The following is an 18,309-nucleotide window of genomic DNA, read 5'->3' as shown; positions in this document are numbered from 1 at the left end:
AAGAATATTGATGTAGATGCAGGATTCAAAGGGTTAAAGTCAATGTCGACCTGCGATTAACGTGATTAAAAAATATTAACACGTTGATTATGATCCTTAAAGGCACCACGATAACGCTTTAAAGCTCGCAGACCTAATTTAAATTAATTGTTGAAATGAGATGAATAAACTGAAAAAAAAATCTTATCAGCTAAAACAGACACTGGGGACTTAATTTGCAGCTGCATACAGATAATAAAGTGAAATAAATTGAAATAAGTTGTTGCAATACTCAGCATATTACAAAATGTTTAAAATTGCAATATATCATATTGTGTCTTAAGTATCCCAATTCCATATCATGAACCCTCTGCTGAGTCCCCTCCTACTAACCTCTGACCCCTAATTCTCGCACTAATGAATGCGAAATGTTCGAGTGCGTCAAACCTCCGTAGCAGAGGAACGGGTACGCGGCGTTGCACCGCTCAGCGGTCCAGGTTCCGTCTCTCAACGCCACGGCTGCACAGCGGTTTTCTTCGCTTGAGTTGTTGGGTTGCCCATCTTTCCAGTTTGTGAACGTGTTATCTCCTCCAGGTGCTGACCAGATCCAGACTGTAGGTCTACTGAGGCCAATCCACGCCGTTTCCTTAAGGTCACGTGACACGTAATTGAGGACTTTGGAATTAACCGTGTCATTGCTGATAATGGCCAAAACCCCGCCGTCTGTTTTACATTTGGCTTCGGCGTCACTCCAAGTCAGCTTTACTGTACCACCATGGTACGATCCGTCTGTTGAGATGAAAACAGAGAAGAAGAAAGTCGAGCCGTCAGATAAATCTAGTGGAGTAAAAAGTAGGGGAGACCGGGGTCAAGAGTAACAAGGGGCCTCTATCACATTTGATATCTTTGTGTTTTTTCAGCCAGCAGGGTAGCTTGTGTCGTCGCTGGTATGTTTGGGGGCATTTAAAACACTGTGTTAAAATTACTTCCAAAACCTTAAATCATCTGCTGAGTGACAACATCAAAATAGGTGATTATTATTTTTGGTTTGTAATACTAGCCTAGAATTGAAACTTCGGTGTAGAGACAGTTTTTGAGACATATATTCTTAGTAAATACATACTTTTTGTATAACTGGAGCTGTATTGCATTTGTCAGTCTGTGAGCTAGTTTGTTTTTATGTGAACTTCTTGTGGCACGGTACAAACGATCCAAAATCTGCTGAAAATGTTTTTTTTTCAACAAAATTCCAGCCGAAAAAAAAGAAATAAACAGAATGGGGAGAAACTGCAAACAGTTTTAAAACGAGGCGTGAAACTGTGCTAAAATGCTCATGTATACAGAGATCTCTGTCATTTTAAAATAAACACATACTGATGTGGATGTGGCCTATTTTTGCATTGACACACAGACCTCAAAAATTTATATTTTGTTTGTTTTGCGATAATAGTAGCCCAACTATCTAACCTTTACGTTGTAGTAGGGGTCAAAAATGACCCGCCACTATTTTTAACAGCATGGAAAACCCCCTAAATGATCTTTTTGAAACTTAGATATTCACAAAGTCTGTGTTCTTAACGCAAAATAGATTTGGGGATTAAAATTTAATCAAGCTGCTGTATTTTAGTGAAGGCAAGGACAAGTGGTGTATACAGAAAGTAAAGGCTCAGTTTCAAAACCAGGATAGTGTGTGATAATTTAGCAAGCAGAACACAAATAAAAAGTTCTCAGCATTAAAACTGTATTCAAATATTATATATATTATATATATATAATATATATTCAAATATTATATATATTATATATATATAATATATATTCAAATAAAGAGTTTTTTTTGAGTAATGACATTAGAACGAAAAAATGGTACAAATGCCCCCGTCTCCCCTACAGTTCTCTCTGAAATGTAGAAAATTCGGACCTAAAGTCCCAGAGCGTCAAACACGCGCTCACCGAGATCACAAACATATTTTCTCTTGAGGGAGCAGCTGACTTTGGTCCAGGATCCGTTCACATTTATGGTCGCACACAACTCAGCGCTGTCTTTATCTGACTGAGCAGACATCCAGTTGGTGTATGTCGCTGGTTTTCCGTCCACCCAGGTCCACTCGGACCTGTTCTCAAACAGTCCTATCCAGGCCTTGTCTCTGTACCCCCACGTTGGAGTGTGCATCATCTCGGTGACGTTGTTTCCGCTTTTTATTTGGGCCATATCGGTGTAATTCAAGATGCAGTGCTCCAGTGCTTCATGCCAAGTCCTGTTCTCTCTGATAAAGTAGTAAACGTTTGCAAAGGAAGAGGAGGCGACGAGGAAACCTGAGGAGGGAAGTGGATGTGTTGAAATCCTGGAAATTAAAATGTATTTTTACTTTATCTTTTCTTTTTTTGTTTCGTCTGTACTTATATGGACAACATTTAAATTACAGTAAAACAGAATGTTATTTATCCCTTTGAAACCTTAGCAAATGGTTTGATTTCTTCTTTAAAGTAATGGGGAAATAGAAAATAAGCAACAAAAAAAACTTTTTATTAATTAATTATTTTTATTTTATTTTATTTTACTTTGTTTATATTTTTATTTTTTATTTATTTTATTTTTTTATTAATTTTTTATTTCTTTTTTATTATAGCCTCCCTCTTTTGTAAAAACAAATTATCAGATAATTTTCTTATCACCTTTTACTAATTTTTCACAATTTGCGGGACATGTCTTGCCAAATTGGTCATTTTCTTTTTTCCTCCACTTTTTTCCAAATCTAACCAATTTGCCAGTTTTGGCAGCTGGAAAATCAGTCAACATAATGGTTTGTTTCAATAATCATTTATCAATTGTCACATAAATCACATCTCACCTGTGAACAGGAGCATCACAAACACGACCTCGTCCATGCTGAGTTTGATTCACTGAGGACGAACAAACATCCAGATATTCAGACACTTTAATGAAGTAAAAGTATAAAAGTAGCAATAACAAAGTATTGACAAGTAAAAGTGCTGCATTCAAAAAACTTAAGCCAAGCAAAAGTATCTTTAGCCTCCAAAAATCATCATGAACAAGGATACTTGAATTGCCCAGACATGTTTGTATGATTTCAGGACATTCGGGTCTTGGGCAGGACGTCTGTCGGGGCATGTGGATCCTCCACTGGCACTTTTTTTCATAAACAAGCTCTACTTTGATGATGTTTTATTCACTGGCATTGCGCACAAAAAGCACAAAATTGGATTGTTTATGGAAAAGCTTTGGATAAAAACATGAAAACAGTTCAGCATTCGTGTCTAAAGAATAACTCTTACTACCCTCCGCCAGCTCTGGCCCGCTGAATCTGATTTAAGCAGTTTCACGTTATAAATCAGGGTTTCTTCAGTACCGTTTTGCTGGTTGGAGACGAGCGGCTTGACCTGCACTGACCTACCTTTTTTCTCTGACAGGTAAGATTCAGACGTTGGGGAGGTTTTTACTGGGAGATGAATTATCCACGGACGTCTGTTCTCCAAAACAAAGTGTTAAAATCACTAAATAAAGCAGTTTCACATCACTTCTCTTTGTCTTTAGCTTTTTATTGTGAGATTTTGTAGATAAATAATTTTGTACAGTGTAATCATAAACAATTATATACATTATTATATATTCATTTCATTTATTTGTTTTTTTATTTTTGACTGACCCACACTCATATTACAAATTTAGATCATAATTCAATAAGTAATATTTCTGTAAATAAAGATTTAAAAAAGCAGATGGATATGTGGGTTTATGCATCTACACTTCACTAATTAGAGAATAAGTTTAAATTAATAATGAAGCTGGTTATTTAAAATCCAACATCTTTTGGAGAAAGGTGGGATTAAATAAATGTGCACTTCTTCTTCTAGAAGTCATCATGTGTTTAACCTTTTCTTTTGCTTTATGTTTAACATTTTCTGTAAATATTACCTTTTTTTGGTCTGTCTGCTTGTTTGTAAAATAATTTCTCTATTTTCTTTTTTTTTTTACATGTTTGAAATGAATCAAAACAAAGTAAAAAATAAGAAATCCTCGAGTCAGTTTTGCATTCTGATGTAATAATATATTGACAAGCTGCATAAAATAACATTTGTTTTATGCTGTTTATCTTAATTTTTCTTTTTTTTTTGTTTTTATGTCATGTTGCAATTAAAAAAAAACAGAAGATAAACATATAAAGTCACATACTGAATAATTTATTTACTCACCGAATTAAAGTTTAAACAGTTTCTGGTCTGGAGCAGCTGTCTGTCCTCACTGTTTGACCACGACTGTTGTGTTTGGGGCTGTTTTTATAAGATAATTCAGATTAGTGCAGTGTGATTGACAGCTGATTGATTCACTGTAAATGACGCTGATTGGATGAGAAAACTGTGACATCGCTTAAGGTAAATTTTTCTCAAACACGATCAGTGAAAAGTCAAAGAAGTTGCAAACTTCAGACAATTTGCATTCAAGACTCTCCAGATGATTCATTCAAATCTAACTGACCACATAAAGTCGACGTCCACTGGTGATGTAAATGTGGCAACGCACTCGTGAACATCAGTCTCCTGTCTGAGGTTTTGTGTCTCCTAAAAGTAAAAAAAAATTCACTAATTATCTGAATTTTAACCCTGTCAATGACAGGTTTTTGTCATGATGCCAATATTTGTTTTAGATGAAAAACAAAATGTAAATATGTTCAATACACTACATACAAAGTAGATTTTTTTTGGGATTATCACAGTCTGGGATATGTCAATGATTAGTAGTAACATTGATTGTGATAGTGCACCAAATGGAAATAGCATCTAATTTTTCTATATGCCAAATATGGTAAAAGTGGAGAAAAAAACAGTAAATCAGTAAAAATGAGCAATTTGAGACAAAAGCCATAAATGCAATGTATGTTTATTATGCTTTTATTTTTTTGCACTCAACAGTAGGAGTGCTGGAGCTGAGCTGGAAATTCTAAGATTTAAACAAAAATATGCAATCTTGCCAAAATGTGCATGCCATGTGTATTAACACAACTATAAGTATCCAAAAAGTGAATAATGAAAAGTGTAAAACAGAGAATGTGCATTCAGTTTGGCAAACATGGTGGATGCATCAGCTTAAAGGTTTCAGAGAATCACCAAAAAATTAAAAAGTAGGACAAGTTGAGCGCTGATTTAATGAAATGCATTACAAGTTTAGTTAAGTTGTACCTGTGTATTAAAACACTCTCATTTTAATTTCAAGCATTTATGACACTATCAGACTTCACTAGTGTTGTTTTTCCTCACTGCTTTTCTCTGTTTGCCACATTTCCATCATCATGAAATCTGAGTGGACGTTGATATCGTGCGGCCGCTCGGATTTGAATGATACATTTAAAGACATTTGGATGCAAAAACAATCTAGTGGTGTTTAAATGTCTAAACAAAACACTCAGGTCACTTTCTTTTGAGAACTATGAGATGGTTTCAGTCTCAACCACGAACACAGTTAATATTTATGAATATTTACCTGTTTGCGGTGAACATGGTGACGGTTTGGAGGCAGCATGGTGAACCTCGACAGGTGTTTTTACTTGGTGCCTGATTAGCTGCAGAAGTCTCTCTGCAGGCTGCTCATGATCACTGGACCTTAAACTCATTAATATTTGTTAACAGTTTACATTTGGAGAAATTTGAATCCCCAAAAAATCCATCCTTACAAAAACATTGATCTTTTGTGGAGAAAAAAAAACTGCTGACCGTCAAATACAGACACAAAATAAAGACTCACAGTATTCATAAAAAAGGGAAAAAACAGCCACAAAGAGACACAAAATGCCTACAAAGAGACTGAAAACGACTACTTAGAGACACAACATAATTTCTAAGAACCAAAACTATTACAAAATCACAAAACCAAAAATAAATCTTATAAAACGACCAAAACAGTTACACAATGTCTCCCTTTGTGTCTCTTTGCAGCTTTGTATTCTTTTTTTTTTTGTGATAGTTTTGCATCTCTTGTTGGTCGTTGTCTCTTAGAGTGACATTTTGCAGGTGAATGTCAGGGGGCGTCTGACATTTGAAGGATTACTGAGCAAACCCACCGGGCACAAAGTGTTTTCATGTCTGATCCATTCCCGCTGGTTTGTTGTTGATCTTATTTACGTATTTATTTTTATTCTTACTTTTTCTACATGTTTAATCTGAGCGTCTGTTTGACTGTGTTCACTAATGTATCAGAATCAAGATCCTGTATTGGGATTTGTTAGTCGTTCTGGTGTGAAGCATCAAGAATTATAGTAAGTATAAATAAGAAGCATAAATGCAAAAATAAAAATAAATGCATTTATGAGCCAGTTTTCACACCAGTATGTAAAATATTAAGACTCTAAAATGTATGATTTATGTGTAAAATAAATTATATGTGCTTTATGCCACATTTAAATGTACAAAATTGGAATTTTTGCAATATAAAAAATGTGCATTGTGCTAAAATGCACAACACATTATATGCAAAAATAAAAATATATTCAATATTAGAAAAATATGTGCATCGTGTTTAAGTCTAATGTAGGTCAAATGTTTGGTCTTTACTGGCTCTGTGGTCGATCATGCAGCGTCGTGCTTCTGCCTGGAGTGAAATGTGTGTAAAGTTTTGCTCTCCTGCAAAATAGCGCCATCTAGTGGACAACAACAGTCACTGCCACACTGAAGATCATTAAAAACACTTCAATAAAAACACAAAGTACACAGGGAATTCTTCACTTGTATTTATTCATACTATATCATATTTATATTCTATGTCCATCAGATATTTATATATATTTATATTTATATATATTTATATAGTTATTTACATATGGCAGTGTCGCCAGTTGAAGAAACAGACATTTCAACAAAATGGATGACAAACATCAGATTCAGTGCTTTGCTGAGAGCACACAAAGTTTGATTTTTTAAAAAAACAGAAACAAAGCGGGAAAAGGGCAAAAACACGTGCGTGACTACGTTTACACGCAGCCTTTACATGTCGTCGTGTTACATGTGCAAAACATAGTGTTGCTGAACATGACCTCATCGACTCCCCCAGAAATCACCAGGCAGTTAACGTAAAACATGATAAAAAAATTAAATAAAAAGAAAACATACACGTGTATATACACTGAAACTGTGAGCTGATGCTTTCTGAGGCGAGGGGAGAAGATCAGAGTAAAAATTGTTCGCGTTACATACAGCCATGCATTAACAGCGATCGTCACACATTCTTCTTCCGCACGTTTTCTGATAGCTTGCCTTCTCGCCGACGTGGATCAGTCAAAAATATTGGACCAAACGAACATGCGGTAGGTGTGTAAGGTATACAACGTCTCAAACATTCACCCGCTCATCAGAGAATACACTTTGGAATTAAATGGCTTTTGCATCGACCGGTTGGTTTTCCACGTCTCATAAAAGCCAGTTAAGTACTCTTTGTTGTTTTTAAAAAATAGAAAAGTGCCTCCAACTTTGCAAAACTAACCTCTGACGCACACGTGCACCTGCGTGTTTGTGTGCGAAACCAGCTGACTCTCCCTTAAATACAGTACGAGTTATATTCTTCTCTCTTCTGACCCCACGCGGTCGACTTTAACAAAAATATAATAAAAAATAACTTTTAATACATTCTAGACATTAACGACGGGGTTGGTCGGACACGGAGGGCGGGGGGGTAAGAGGCAGGTCCTGGTGGAGGTGGAGGTGTGTGTGGAGGAGGTGGGGGGGCACAGGTGTGTCCCCCCTCAGGAAGCTTTTACGGGTGCACCTTGAAGGAGAGCAGTTCCTCTGAGTGCATGTTGTTGAGTGAACGCAGCTCGGGAAGCTTGAGCAGCAGCTTGGTGAAGGTGGTGGCCGACTCCTCGCCGTGGTTCTGCATCACCAGGTTTCGCAGCGCCCGGATCAGTTTGTCCTGCAGGGCCTCCACCGAGTTCAGGTCCTGGATCCCTGAGCGATCTGAGCCGGAGGAAGAGGAGAGCGAAGGGTTAATGCTGGAGGACCTAACAGGGCTTCATTCATGTTTCAGGTCACCTGAAGTGCGTTTTCAAGCAAAACTAATACACTTTATGCCTTTAACCCTTCGAAACCTGGACTGACAACAACTTTTCTTTTGCTGCTTTTCACAAGTTTTTAACCCTTTCAGCCCCGAGCAGATTGATTTTTTAAACATGGGGAGGAAAATAACGAGCAACTTGGTAAAAAATGTTCAACAAATTGCATAACGTTAGTAGATTTAATTATTTTTAAAACAAGAAGTTAGGGAAGGACTAATCCCTATCATAATTACACACACACACACACATTGGAGCACTTTTCTGTGTACTGGTTGTGTATTTTTTCTTTTCCTTTTTCTTTTTCTTTTTTTCTTTTTACTATTTTATGGTAATATTCTTGTACTTTTTAAAAATAAATTTCGTACTCATTTTTTGGTCGTTACTTTTTGTTGCTCATTGCCTTAAAAATAGGGAACAATGTCCAGAAATATAAAAAAATATGATTATAACTATTATTTCAAAATATTATAAATATTACAATTAACTATTTAGTCAATAAATTTTTTAACCATTTTTGTTTTGTTTTTTTGACACTTTTTTCTTTCTTTGCTCAATATCAGGTAATTTTCTTTTAACTTTTAACTCCTTCATACGTTTTAAAAAAGCCAATTCGCTCAGATTTCAAAGGGTTAATGCCATTTGTGCTTACATAAGTCAACTTAAAGAAAACAACCAAAGACATATTTGGTAGTTCCGGGTTCATTTTTTGCCTTGTAATAACAACAGAGGTAAAAATACTACAAGTTTTGGTATAACAATAAAAGAGAAGCTACGTTTGTATGACTTTTTCTTTTAAGATTTGCTCACAAACATTGAAATATTCAGACTGAAGCGTTCTTACCGGCTGAGACGAGCACCACGGCCGTGAAGAGGCTCATTTCGTCTGAGTCGAGCCGAAGCGCCGCCAGCTTCTCGCTGAACTCGCACATGGAGTTGAGCAATTCGCCGGCGCCCAGCGACCGTAGCGTGTCAAGGCTGTAGCGTTTGCCGCTCAGGAAGGTCACCGTCCGCTCGACCATGTTGAAGAGAGAGGCGAATCGGACCATCAGCACCTGGGAGTCAAGAGAGGAAATAAAAATATACTTTAAGTTTGCTGTTTGATCTGTGCAGGGAAACAAAGATATCTTCTTTAACCCTTTGAAACCTGAGAAAAATGTCTTTATTCCAATCAAAAACACATAAAGAAGTTACGAAGTACGAATTTAGCAAAAAAAATAAAATAAAAATAACACAGATAAAAAGAAAAAAGGATAATACAAAATCTAAATGTCCAGCAAATATATGTACAATAATAACAATTGCTATTATTATTATTATTGTAAATATATTTTTTACATTTTATTTTATTATTATTTTTATCATTATTATCTTTTTTTCCCTTTCTCCCCCCTCTCTTTCAGTTGAAACTTTTTTTGTTTTCCTAATATCTTGCCATTCATGGGGCATCTCTTGCCATATTTCCTTTTTTGCCATGTTTTTAAAAAAAAACCCAAAACAAACCAGCTCAGTGATCTGAACAAAGCACGAGAAAACTGATGTCTTTCCGGGTGTCAAAGGGTTAACACTGTCTGTATAATGATCCGGACGCTGGTTCTATGATGTGAAACTTTTTAATCTCTGTTTGTGAAGTCTCTTTCATCGACATCACGGCTGTTATCAGAGAAAATATTATTCACGCAGCCGACGGTCGGCTCTGTTTGGGAACGCCACAGTGGCTCCTGTATGTCGAGCGTTCGAGCCCGCCCCGCTCCACTTCAAAGCGAGCACAAAATAACACGACGTGTTTTGTTTTGCCCTCTCACCTCAAACGTTCCAGCCTTCAGCAGGCCGACCTGGTCGTGCTCGGGGAGGTCGCGGAAGCCCGGGATCCTTTTGGCGAAGTCGACCACCTCCTGCACGGCGGGGGTGAAGCTCATGGAGAACTCCTCCCAGATCTCCTGGCTCGGCTTACGGGGGTCCACGTAGGGTGATGTGTTCATGGGACAGACCTGCAAAAACATCAAGACGGGAGGTCAAACTCCAGTTTTCGAGAATTTTTATTAAAATTTAAAGAACGGAGAAGACAAACGACTCACCAGGTGTGTTCTGTTGCTCATGCAGCTGGTTGGCGCGCTGTAACCAGTCGAGGCCGTTTGCGTGTGAAGTTCGTGCTGTCTTTGGCTGTCTTCTGTTGGCTCACAGCCGGGGGCGCTGTGGAGCTGCTGCTGCTCGTAGACTCCTCTCTCCTCCCGGTACGCCGTGTTGCTGACGTGTTGATAACCTCCAACGTCCACATTGTTGTTCCAGCAGCTCCAGCTCTCCTGCTGCCCCTCCATACGGTTGTCGCACCCGGTCTCCAGAGCGCCCGTCCCCGACGAGGGCGAGGCCTGGTTTTGTCTCGGCGACCTCTGCTGGCTGTAGGCGAAGGCATCTTGGTGCTGCCGGCTTACTGTGGTGACGACGGCCTCGTCCTCGCCGCTGTCCGACGCGCAGGAGGAGGCGGAGCTGGAGTTGGTGTCCATGGAAACCACGGACTCTGAGTCCTGGGCGCACTGCGGGGAGGACGGGTTGGAGCAGGACGGGGAATCGGAAGCAGAGGAGGAGGAAGAGGAGGCGGAGGAGCTGGCGTCGCTGCTCATGGCCTCCATGGGAAGCGAGGGGCTCTGCTGGCCGTGCAGCATGCTGTGCAGCTGGCTGTTGTTGCTCATCATGTTGTTCATGGCGTTCTGCATCTCCAGCAGCATCCTCTGCTTTTCCCGCTTTGGGATGCGGCCAAATCGGACAGCTGGGAGTGAAAAATGACAGTTATTAGATTAGAAGATTGACAAAACTTATATTCCTTTTCTACCAAAATTAACACATGTACACAGGATTTATAAACACGGGAAAAACGTGCTAAAAATAGTCTTTAGACTCATTTCTCATTGCCAGCAGATCACAGCTGTGTTCACAGCTCTGCAGCAGATGAGTATCGCTTTCTTTTTTAGTGTGTTAGTGGGTTTTTTGCAGCGGGAAAATTGGCCAGATATCATTCAAAAACATGGGAAGAAGGCAGTGAGAAATTAAAGAAAAATGGAACCAAAAATTAACAAAAAAATCTGTGAAAAAAAAGAAATTACCTGAAAATTAATAAAATAATAATAATAACAACAACAATAATAACGAAACAAATATAGAAATAAATAGAAAAAATGCAAACAAGCCTTGGTAAAAGTGCTTAAAAATATAATAATTCTGCAAAATTATTTTATATATTTTTTAATAATTTCTTGCAATTTGTGGAGCATTTCTTACCAAGTTGCTCATTGCCTGCCAATTTTCTCATACTTCAAAGCTTTAACAACTTGAGAAAGACGTCTAAAATCATCACAAGAAAAAGGATGTCGCTCCAGGTTTCAGAGGGTTAATGAACAACACCAAAAACCACATCAGCTGACTGAAACTAAAACTGCCGCTCACCGTCTCTGGACATGCCGACAGCCAGACACTTCTTGAAGCGACACTGCTGGCAGCGGTTCCTGTTGATCCTCATGATGGTGCAGTTTTCCATCTTAAGACACTTCTTGTACTGGATGTTCTGCTGGATGCTTCGCCTGAAGAATCCCTGATAAAAGAAGAAGATCCCCACGTGGAGCGTTAGATAAGCGCATTCACTCAGCAAGACTCAAACCTGCAGGGAGGCTTCATTCGGGGAACTCGTCTCACCTTGCAGCCCTCGCAGGCATGGACGCCATAGTGGAAGCCCGAAGCCACATCGCCACACACTTTGCACAACAGCACCATGCCGTTTATTTCTGCAAAAACAGCGATACATGTGCATCAAATGAGATGTGGAACATTTTCTTACTAATCACAGTAATTTGATGATGAGACTTCGATGTACTTACTGGTAATGCTGCTCTTGGCAGACGTGGAGGAGCGCCCGGCCTTCTCCGCGCCTTGGCTGCGCTGGTGGCCGCTCTTGGTGGGCGGAGAGATGTCAACCACCATGCCCACGGCCCTGCTGGGCAGCGAGGGGCGGGACACGGTCGGTGACGTCGACAGGTAGCCGCTGCTGGGGCTGGTGCTCATGCAGGACTCCGGGCTGGAGGCGGAGCCGGAGGAAATATAGGCGATGACTCCTCCTGTGGAGAGGGCGGGATGGAGACGTTAAATTAGGTTAATTACCGCCCTTTCACTCAAGGCTGACAGTGTAATCACATTATTTGGGCGTTTTTACTAATTGTGTATAATGGTGGCCATGTAGACTTAACCTACCGCACAGTTCAAAATGAGGGTGTGACACCTTTTCATTTAATCTGAGACATTAAAAACCACCACAGGATATCGAATGTTTACAGGCTTTATCTTACATCAAGCCAAAGACGCTGTGACCCAGAGATAACAGGCGCTAAACCGCAGTAAGAACAATGTGTGGCAATTAAAACTGCGACTGACGCAGAGCGGTGCAGAGCATGTGTATTTCCTGTTCTTGGTTTATTCCCTGTGCTAAGATTGACCCGCTTTATCACCTCCAGTGCTGCTTGCTGGTTGGATAACAGCATTACATAACGTACATGGGTCTCTGTGCTGTGGGAGCGTGCTCCAGACAGGGTCACTGAATCAGTGGAGCAACATAACAGTTGTGGGAAAAAACAAGAATGCAAAGAGAAAACATCAACTAGTGGATTATGTAATGAAATGTTCTGCCAGAAATGGATGCTTGGTGTTAAGAATTTGAAGTTTAACCCCTTAAAAACATGAGCGACATCACTTTTCCTGTGCTGCTTTCAGACAACTTTTCCAAGTATTAAAGTATTTGACTCTGAGCACATTGGTGGGATTTGTTTCACACGAGGAAAAAGGCAATGAGCAACTTGGAAAGAAATATACCACAAATTATGACATAAAATATTAAATTAGTATTTAAAAAATGGTTTGCAGACATTTTTCAAGCATGTTTGCAAGGTAATCTCCTTTTTTAAACTTTTTTTTTGCTCTTTGTTTTCTTTCCATGTTTCTGAAAGGAGTGACATTTGGTGCACAGGTAGCCTGCAGCTATGTTACAAAACTGAGAAAATGTTTAAAAATACTTGAGACATACCAACTGAGAAAATGATTCATTAAAATAAATAATAAAAAAAAAGTTATCTTTATTCCCACTGGGCTAGGCAGCACAATTGAACAATGCTCTGCTCCAGTTAAAGAGAATAAGGAAGTAGGGCGGTGCAGATTTAAAAACACCAAACACTCTGAGTCACTTTCCATTTAAAAATAAAATACTTATTGGAATATGCGTAAATGTGTGTTTGATCAACAACAAAAATCCTGATAAAAATAAGTGCAGAGGTTAGAGCTGATTACCTAACCTCAACCATGACTGTTCTGTTTCGCGGCCCACCCACACGTGGACCTGTCATGAATTTCTGTGAAAGCGAAGCGCGAGGGAGCAGAAAAAAATCTAGGTCAGTGGCTGCTGTCTCTCCGCCGTCTCACGTGTACCTCGCGGTCCAGCCGCGCGCCGAGTGTGCCGTGTACAGCGTGGATTATGCAAGGCGCTACGTCACCAGCTCCTCTCCGGCCAATCAGAGGAGAGCTCTAACTGAAGCGTGCTCGCAGGAGGACACGCCCCGTCGACCAATCAGAGCCGTGTTCCCGAAAGCGTGTACACACGGACACATGGCTAGGCTACGCCGTCCATGTGAGCGGGACCGGGGAAGATAAACACTGTTGTTGTGTCAAATGGAAATGTAGCAGCGCCGCACTGGCACTCCTAACCCCGATTTTAAAACGCAGCTTTTAGGCAAGAATTGCACATTTACTGCGGTTATAAATTATATCGATGTAATGTATTAATTATAAAAAATGTGTCAAATTTTCCTGACCTAGATGCAACGGTTGTGATAGAGCAGCACAGCAGGAAAAAATGCCCACGATTTCAATTATCATTCATTTGAGCTCTGCCTGCGTTAAAACACTTTGTGCCATGGTGTATTTTGAAATAAATATAACGAATAATATTAAGTTGTTCAAGCACATAACTTCATGCCACTACTGTGCTCCATCTCTATCAGTGCCATAAATAAGAAAACATGACAAAACACTATGTATTATACGCGTATGATAATTTTTAAGAATTAATTTCTACAAATTCGTTATATCTTTACATGTTAACAGCACTGCAGCAAAGTCTCTGCACAGTGCATGCAATTAAAACATCCTCTGCTTTTTATTTCATTGCAACAAATATTCTGATATAAATTGTCCTCTTACCAGGCTTGGCTGTCCCGATGTCCTCAGGCATCTCTGTTCGAGGAAAAAAAAATCTCCAACAGATAATTCAACTAAACTCAACTGTCTGTCACGACTTCTACCACAAAAATACACAAACGCAGACTAAACTCGACGTTAGTGTGCGAGTAGTTTAAAAATGTAGCTCATATCATGAGTCTGTTCCGGGAAATAATGTGCAGGTCCGAGTCTCTCAGAGAGGACAAGCCGGAATGAGTGCGTCTGATTCAGAGGAACTCCCCCCTTGTTGTGTGACTGCGGGTTAGTCAGAGGAACGAAATGTTCTCAATAGTAGGCTCGCCCATGTGACCCATTTGTCGGTCCCGCCCCTCCACCCGGGCGCTCGAGCCACTTTAACCCAGTGACACACTTTCAGGACACCGGAGGGCGGAGCCTCGCGCCTCGTGGATGTAACAGAGGAATGGTAACACAGCGGTCACGTTGCAGAGCACAACGTGAAGGGTGAAGCCGGAACAGTAAAGTACAGTGCAGTCATGCTGCGTGCAGTGTGCCTCCCGTCCAGCAGCCAGGCAGCCTTGTTTTCACGCAACTATTTACTTTTTTTCAGATACTAACAGGCTGCAGCTGGTGCACGCTGTACTTTAAATAACTGCAGAGGTGGAAGAAACGCTCACATGGAAAATGAATCAGGAATGTGACTTCTAACTTTTAATGTCAAAAAAACACATTTTCTTGTGATAAAGTGAAACATTTTGCACACTTTAGAGTCATGGGTGTGTTATAAGACAACAGGCCCTCGGGCACAGATATGCAAAAACGAAGCACAGACTTTGTGGTGGTTTTAATCCCCCTCGTAATGCATATTTTTTGTGGTTTTGTGTCTTTTTTGGTCATTTAGTGTCTCCACGTGGTTATTTTTTATTCTATTTGCAGTTCATTTGTATTTGTTTGTGGTCTTTTTGAATCTTAAATTTGTCTTTTTTTGTAATTTTGTGTCTGTGTTTGTTTGCTTGTCATTTTCTGTCTCTTTGGTGGTTGTTTGCCTGCTGTTTTGTGTCTTTGTGGTTGTTTTGACTGTCATTATGTGTCTGGTTTTGCTTGTCGTTTTGTGTCTTCTTTTGGTTTTGCCTGTTTTGTGTCTCGTTGTGGTTGTCTCAATTGGGTCAATTTGTCATTTTTGGTCATTTTATGTTACCTTGTGGTTATTTTCTGTCTCCTGGTGATTGTATTGCCTGTTGTTTTGTCTCTCTTTGTAGTTATTTTCTGTCGTTGCAGTTTCTCTGCACCTCTACACTCTTTTTGTGTCTCCTTGTGGTTGTGTTGTGTCTTCTTGTAGTCAGTTTGTGTCTCTGTAGTCATTTTGTGTCTTTCTGTAGTTGTTTTTGTCTCTTTATGGGCATCGTAAAGACTCTTCCTGGTCTGAATGTGTATATTTGAGTGATATTTGAGATTTCACTAAAGTAAAAACACAAACTTATTTACAGCAATATCGACTTTAAGTATTAAAGAAAAAGTCATTTTTGGCAGAATGGTCTTGTTTCTCAGAGAAATGCATTATTACATGTTATTTAATATACATATTTGAACCTTTTTACTGAAGCTTTAACATTTAAACGTAGCAGCTGGTGAGGTGGAACAGATTTTTACTACTTTATTTACAGTTGGATAGTTTTATCTATCGTGCAGTACAATATTATCCTTTGTAATCTAGTGAACTATAAGTAAAAAGCAGCAGAAAATTGAAATACTTAAGTCAAGTAAAAGTACCTTAACACTGTACTGACGTAGGCTACAGTACTCGAGTTAATGTCTTAGGTAGTTTTCATTACTGGTGGAGTACATATACACACTGATATGGTGTAGTAATACATTAAATCAACAGAAAAAAACAAACATAGCACCTTACTGTTATCTTTGACTTTTTATGTTTGCTTTCTTTCTATTGGCACACATTCATCTATGTATTAAAACTGTTACGCAACAATTTCCTAAAACACTGTTTATCTTACTGAAAACATGATGGAGTATAAAACTGTTACTGCGCCAGCTGCGATAATGTCGTGACGGCTGGTTTTATTTGTGGTCCCGGTGGCACCTACAGTAGTGTGAGCCACCACAGAGGCTGTTTTCAGAGTTTTTATGTCTGTCTGTAGACAGATTTTGTCGACGTGATAGTGTCACAAACGTACAAGACGCAGTCACAAACTTCAGTTGTGTAACTGAGATCACAGTGAAGGTTGAGGTCATAGATCGCTGCGGTCCGAGGGGGCAGGGGTAGTTGGGAAGGGAACGCCGCCCCCTGCGCCACGCCACATACTCGATTTAAGTTGCGGATCACATCAGCTCGAGTGATGGTCACTAATTTTTAATGTCTTTTCCAAGTTGTGTTACAAATTTTAAATTGTCTTTGCTTTACACTTTTTAAACATACATTCTTCTTTAAGACAATATTTGCTGTATAGTTAACTCTTAGTACTACTATTTACATTCAAACTCACCAGTGGCAGAAAGTAACCGGTCAGTACATTGACTCAAACACTGTACCAATCAGTAAGTACAGTTTTAAGGTACTTCACTTTAATAAAGGAAATGTTACCATTATTTAATGGATAAGGATGGTAAAAGTTATTTTTTTGCTTTAGTCCCTCTTTGAGTACTTTCTTTTCTGTGGCTCACAGCTTCAAGCTCATTTATTCCTATTAAAAATCTTTAAAAACAGTTCACAGATATATAGTTTGATTTTTAAAATAGGATAATTTGTTTATTTTAACCAAGCCAGAGCTAACTATATACCTAATTTGCATCTGTGATCCCGAGGCAAGAAAATCCTAAAAGACAATAAAAACACAGACAGTAAAGATCAAACAATTAAAAGCAAACCGGTTTGTAAATTTAGAAACAGTACTGCACATATAAAACTAAATTTACATCACTTGGTCTCAGAAATGAGTTGAACCCATACAGAGGTTTAGATCAGTGATCACATGATTGTGCATACTCTGATGTGTGGGATCTGAGTGCCATTTATCTGATGCTCTGATTGGAAATACTGACTGTCCGGAGGCAGTTTTCCTAAATTTAGCCATGCAGTCAACTCTGGCTAATGCCCCAGTTTCTGAAGCATTGTTCCTGCAGACTGACACAAATAAATTTATTAATCATTTCCTAAAACAGCCAGGCACAATCGGTATTAGCCAACATTACTCAAGCACATGTATTCAAGTGTGACGGTGTGTGTATGTGGGACCGACTCAAAATCAATTACAGCACCTTTGTTCTTCATAATGAGGTGTGAGGGTGCAGCTTATTGATGTTTTTTTAAAGGGTTTTGGTCAATAAAGAGGCTTTAAAGCACAATGGAGTACACCGACTGGGATTGTTGCTGTTAAAAAACAGAATATATTCTATTTGGACTTCAACTTGGAGAATCATCACTTCAGTTTACAGTTTCTGAGGACAAACAGTAAAGCAGAAAGTCCAAATGCACTTCATAAAAACCGCTGTGCTGTATACTGTTCATTCAGTAGGGAACAACTGAGCTGCGTTTGGCTTCAGATTTTTCTACGTTTTCACACCAGAGAGCGTCTTATATACTGCCAGCCCACACTGTGCAGTACATCCACAGCTGCTCTGAGATCCCAGGCCTCACTTTGTCTCTTTTAAACTGTAAAACCTCTCACACTTGAATGTTTTTCTTACTTTTATCAATACAAAACCTGCTGTTCTAAAAATACAAAAAAAGAGGTTTTTAATCCTATAAAAGCGTGTGCGTTCTCTGTGTACATGCACAGGAAGGCAATAAGTGATAAATATCTATTTTTATTCATCTTGATTTAGCAGCTCTGAGTTTACATGAAATTGCCGTACTTTCAATGAATTTATTGACAGTTCAGCCTCCAGTTACAGTGGAAGGTACAAAGTCGACTGTATTCAGTTAAAATAGATAATCAGAGGCACATTTATTTTCATGACATCCTCCTGAACTAGATCTGATATAAAGTGTCTCCTGTTTGACATCTAAGGACAGGTGTGTGTTTTCCACCTGAGTGTTACTGACAAA

General features: G+C 39.1%; 2 protein-coding genes across 6 annotated transcripts in view; both read right to left on the bottom strand.

Moving 5' to 3' along the window:
* Positions 1-5,932, bottom strand: part of LOC121964484 (macrophage mannose receptor 1-like) — a 7,647-nt gene extending 1,715 nt beyond the window's left edge. The window contains exons 1-6 of one of the 5 annotated variants that reach the window (XM_088084641.1): positions 5,480-5,931; positions 4,195-4,272; positions 3,396-3,471; positions 2,832-2,883; positions 1,933-2,295; positions 373-768 (exon numbers count right to left, since the gene is read on the bottom strand). In XM_088084641.1, coding sequence (XP_087940767.1) covers positions 373-768; positions 1,933-2,295; positions 2,832-2,868 — 796 coding nt within the window. In that variant the 5' untranslated portion in view covers positions 2,869-2,883; positions 3,396-3,471; positions 4,195-4,272; positions 5,480-5,931. Of the gene's footprint in view, positions 1-372; positions 769-1,932; positions 2,296-2,831; positions 2,884-3,395; positions 3,472-4,194; positions 4,273-5,479 lie in introns of all 5 variants that reach the window. The other 4 variants (XM_088084640.1, XM_088084639.1, XM_088084643.1 and 1 more) reach the window with 4 other exon arrangements.
* A 775-nt stretch (positions 5,933-6,707) lies between these two features.
* nr1d2a (nuclear receptor subfamily 1, group D, member 2a) lies at positions 6,708-14,557 on the bottom strand. Its single transcript, XM_088084638.1, has 8 exons — positions 14,271-14,557; positions 11,906-12,142; positions 11,724-11,812; positions 11,478-11,622; positions 10,115-10,803; positions 9,842-10,027; positions 8,881-9,091; positions 6,708-7,941 (listed from the first exon to the last, which is right to left on the bottom strand). The coding sequence occupies exons 1-8, from the start codon at positions 14,299-14,301 to the stop codon at positions 7,742-7,744; spliced, it is 1,788 nt and encodes a 595-aa protein (XP_087940764.1). The 5' UTR covers positions 14,302-14,557; the 3' UTR covers positions 6,708-7,741.
* Positions 14,558-18,309: the final 3,752 nt, after the last annotated feature.

The sequence above is a fragment of the Plectropomus leopardus genome, chromosome 11 (assembly GCF_026936395.1).
Source record: "Plectropomus leopardus strain MGB_pleo_1.0 chromosome 11, ASM2693639v1, whole genome shotgun sequence".
NCBI lineage: Eukaryota > Metazoa > Chordata > Actinopteri > Perciformes > Serranidae > Plectropomus > Plectropomus leopardus.
The sequence above is the reverse complement of the archived record's forward strand: the minus strand, read 5'-3'. Positions and strand labels throughout refer to the sequence as shown.

Excerpts from the sequence above, each read along its gene's own strand:
- nr1d2a (XM_088084638.1), bottom strand. The coding sequence starts at position 14,301 with ATGCCTGAGGACATCGGGACAGCCAAGCCTG. Across the intron at positions 11,623-11,723 it reads ATGCCTGCGAGGGCTGCAAG|GGATTCTTCAGGCGAAGCAT; the intron begins GTGAGACGAGTT and ends TTCTTTTATCAG. Across the intron at positions 9,092-9,841 it reads TGAAGGCTGGAACGTTTGAG|GTGCTGATGGTCCGATTCGC; the intron begins GTGAGAGGGCAA and ends CTTGACTCCCAG.